The sequence below is a fragment of the Bombina bombina genome, chromosome 1 (assembly GCF_027579735.1).
Source record: "Bombina bombina isolate aBomBom1 chromosome 1, aBomBom1.pri, whole genome shotgun sequence".
In the NCBI taxonomy this organism is placed as follows: Eukaryota; Metazoa; Chordata; class Amphibia; order Anura; family Bombinatoridae; genus Bombina; species Bombina bombina.
Genome location: NC_069499.1, coordinates 1454727677 through 1454731759, shown reverse-complemented (window position 1 = coordinate 1454731759; position 4083 = coordinate 1454727677). Strand labels below are relative to the sequence as shown.

The following is a 4083-nucleotide window of genomic DNA, read 5'->3' as shown; positions in this document are numbered from 1 at the left end:
CAACTTGTGTGCATGTTATCAGGCCAAAATCACCAGGGTATGTAAACTTTTGATCAGGGTCATTTGGGTAGTTTCTGTTGTCATTATGATTTAAAAAGAGTAAACACAGTTGACTGATAATAAATGGCTTCAGCCAAACACTAACCATATTTTTTTTTTTTGTGTGTTATCATTCATATTCTCTGAAAAATGGCCAAGAAATCATAAATTCTGCCAGGGTATGTAAATTTATGAGCACAACAGTATATATATAGAAATATGCATTTATGATTAAATAGAACATATTCTTCTATGTGAAGAAGATTGGAATGTGCAATATTAATATTTCATGTCGGGTTAATGCACTTGAGATAATGCGATCGGGTTTGAGCGACTTTTTGGGTGTTTTTTTCAGCTTTTCACACTCCATTAAAGTCTATGGGAGAATATGTTAATGAGGTTGCAATATTCTAACTGGCTTTTTTTGCGCATTGAGTTAGCATGCAAGTATAAACTTTTTGCTTTCAACTTGTGATACGTGCGGTACTTGACGTGCAAAAAGCAGAAGTCGAGCGCAGCTAACACACGAGTGGACTGGTATATACTGCTCAGTCAAGGTGTTAAAGGGACAGTAAATGCATTGCAATTGCAAAAATTTGCTGCAATTGCTTTTCAACCCCAAACTCCACCCACACTTGCCTTATTTGCAGGAGCCAATCCAGACTTGTTACTGAAATAGACACAGTTGGCAACTTTGGTCTTAGGGTTAGGCTTATGAAGCCTCTCAAACTTTGAGTTCTTAAAACTGGAAAATAATACATTTTCAGACTTAAATTACAGGAAAATGAAGCAAAATAAATAATTAAAATATACTGTAATTGTTTTACTACACATAATTAAACATTTTATAATAAAATGTCAAAGTGTTTACTGTCACTTTAACAAGAATATGCCACATTTCCACTGAAAAACACCAAACCTCCAATGTCTTAATTCCTTCTTACAAAAGATAACATATAAAATAATGACAGCTAGAGCATCATTATTTAGCATATGCCATCATTGTCTTCAATTCACAATACTAATTAGTCAGCCCATTACTCTACCAAAGATCCACTTTTACTGAAGTCATTTGTTAGGGGGACAATTATATGTTTGATGCAAGAGACACAATTATGTCAACGTGTGCTCACAGAACATCTGCCAAGTTAAACATCATAAGAAATGCTTGCTGATTATTTCACACTGTGTAGAATTTTATATATGTGTGTGTGTGTGTATATATATATATATATATATATATATATATACAGGCATACCCCACATTTACGTACACAATGGGACCAGAGCATGTATGTAAAACGAAAATGTACTTAAAGTGAAGCAATACTTTTTTTTCACTTCTCAATGCTTGTACTTCATTATAATAGTCATTTATAGGCATAACTGATATAAATAATACATTTATAACTAAAATAAACACAATACTATAAGGTTAGGCCAAAAGAAAATATTTATTGCAAAATAAACAAAAAAAATTCTAAGCTTAGGATCAGCTTAGGGCAACAGAACATACAGTATTTACTGTACTGTATTGAAAAATAAAGACATTTTCTAAGCTTAGGATCAGCTTAGGACAAGAGAACATAATTACTGTACTGTACAGTTTTGCAAAATAAACACAACATTTTCTAAGCTTAGGATCAGCTTAGGGTAAGAGAACATATTTACTGTACTGTACAGTATTGCAAAATAAACACAACATTTTCTAAGCTTAGGATCAGCTTAGGACAAGAGAACATATTTACTGTACTGTATTGCAAAATACTGTAAACACAACATTTTCTAAGCTTAGGATCAGCTATGAGCATTTATTCTAGTAAGGATGAAGTCATACTGGTATCTTCTGTTTCACAAGTCAACTCTTCAAAGGCGAGACGCTTTCTTGCTGGCGAATTGGGTGTACTACAAGTAGCAATAAGAGAAGGAGCAGGACTGGGTGGTGATGCCAGAGCTGGAAATGGACTGCCAGTTGATGATCTGGTATCCAAATGACTGTCTGTCGATGATGATGATCTGCGTGCTGATGGACTTTTAGAAAAGTAAGTCTCTATGGAGGTTTGAAGTGTAGCTTTCTTCTTTTCTCTGTAGATTTCTTTGTAACAGGAATAAGCCCCTGAAATGTTACCATTGACTGTGAAGCTTCTTTCAAAGTCCCTATCATGCTTTTCAAAAAGAGCCATGGCGCTATCAAGATGACGGAAAGCTTGAAAGAGAATTTTTGAAGTTAAGCCTTCAGGCTGTTCAATGTTCTCAACCCCATTTTGCACATCTTCTTCTTCTTCTCTCTCCTCTTCAAGTTCTAGAAGATCTTCATTGCTGAGGGGCTCAGTATGGGATGCAAGCAGTTCAGCAACATCTTCTGGCTCTACTTCCAGCTCTAACTGCCTTGCCATCTCTACAATATTTTCAGTAACATTAGCTACAGAATCATCAACGCCTTCAGAATCATCAGCTAACTGTGGGCATAATTTTTTCCAGGCCCTTTTCATTGTGGTATCCTTTATGTCATTCCAAGCATCTCTTACAGTTTTAATGCAATCCAAGATGTTGTAGCTTTTCCAGAATTTCGATAGGACTTCTTGCCCTGCACCTTCTTCTTTGTCTATTGCTGCAATACACTTACTGAATGTTCTTTTTAAGTAGTTTAACTTGAAGGCAGCTATGACACATTGATCCATGGGCTGCAGTAATGAAGTGGTATTTGGTGGTAGGAATTCCACTCTAATGTTAGGGTTGAGCTCTTCTAGTGTTCGAGGGTGTCCAGGAGCATTATCAACAAGCAGCAAAATCTTGAAAGGGATATTATTGTCTTTGCAATAAGCTTTCACCTCTGGAACAAAGCAGGTGTCAAACCAATCCTCAAAAAGGGCTGCAGTTACCCATGCTTTTTTATTTGCCCTCCAATGCACTGGAAGTCTAGTTTTAACGTAGTTCTTCAAAGCTCTTGGATTTTGAAAACGGTAAATAAACAAAGGCTTTAGCTTTAAGGTACCAGAAGCATTGCCACCTAACAGAAGGGTTATTCTATCTTTAGCTGGCTTGTAGCCTGGCATTGATTTTTCCTGTCTTGCAATGAAGGTTCTTGCAGGCATCTTCTTCCAGAATAGACCAGTCTCATCCACATTAAAAATTTGATCCATGGAGTAGCCTCCATCTTCAATAATTTTTGCAAATTCACTTGGATAGCTTTCTGCAGCCTCAGTATCTGCAGCAGCTGCCTCTCCTTGTACTTTGATGTTATGTAGATTAGACCTCTTCTTAAACCTATCAAACCATCCACGGCTTGCAACAAATTCAGCATCCTTTGCTGCTTCACCTTTCTTAGCCTTCAGGTCATTGAATAAGCTTAAGGCTTTACTTTGTATAATTGCCTGGTTTACAGGAACATGGCGTGTTGTCTGATTTTCTATCCAAAGTATTAGGAGTCTCTCCATGTCTGCAACAATGCTATCCCTTTTTCGAATTGTTGTGGTGTTAACAGGTGTAGCACTTTTAACTTCTGCAACAATTTTTTCTCTGTTCTTCATGACTGTGTTAATTGTGGTCCTAGTGAAGCCTAGCTTTCGGCCTATTTCAGCTTGAATTACACCTTCATCATACAATCTAATAATTTTAAGCTTCATATCCAAGGTAATAGATTTACGGCATTTCTTTTTATCTGCCATTATCAGCTCTAGGTGCCAAGCGTGTTACAATCAGTACTGTACGTGTACTGTATACAGTATATGTTCCCCAAAGTTCTATGTACAAGTAGGGGTACAGTGCAGTATTATGGCAGGAATAAAATAGCAATTTGGGTGCAGGAATCTTCTATACACAGTGTGTGCCAAGCGTGTTACAATCAGTACTGTATACAGTATATGTTCCCCAAAGTTCTATGTACAGTAGTGGTTTCAGTGCAGTACAGTATTATGGCAGGAATAAAATAGCAATTTGGGTGCAGGAATCTTCTATACACGATTCACTTTTTAACTTCACTTGCCAAGTGCGCAGCTTCTACACAGTGAGCGGAAACCCCACCTCTTCCTGGTGCGCAGCAAC

General features: G+C 37.0%; 1 protein-coding gene across 1 annotated transcript; it reads right to left on the bottom strand.

Moving 5' to 3' along the window:
- Positions 1-1474: 1474 nt before the first annotated feature.
- Positions 1475-3825, bottom strand: LOC128643288 (tigger transposable element-derived protein 1-like). Its single transcript, XM_053696251.1, has one exon. It carries the CDS (start codon positions 3705-3707, stop codon positions 1851-1853), a length of 1857 nt encoding a protein of 618 aa, XP_053552226.1. The 5' UTR covers positions 3708-3825; the 3' UTR covers positions 1475-1850.
- Between the last annotated feature and the right edge of the window lie 258 nt (positions 3826-4083).

Bases quoted from the DNA above. Each gene is read 5' to 3' on its own strand.
- LOC128643288 (XM_053696251.1), bottom strand. From the start codon at position 3,707: ATGGCAGATAAAAAGAAATGCCGTAAATCTATTACCTTGGATATGAAG.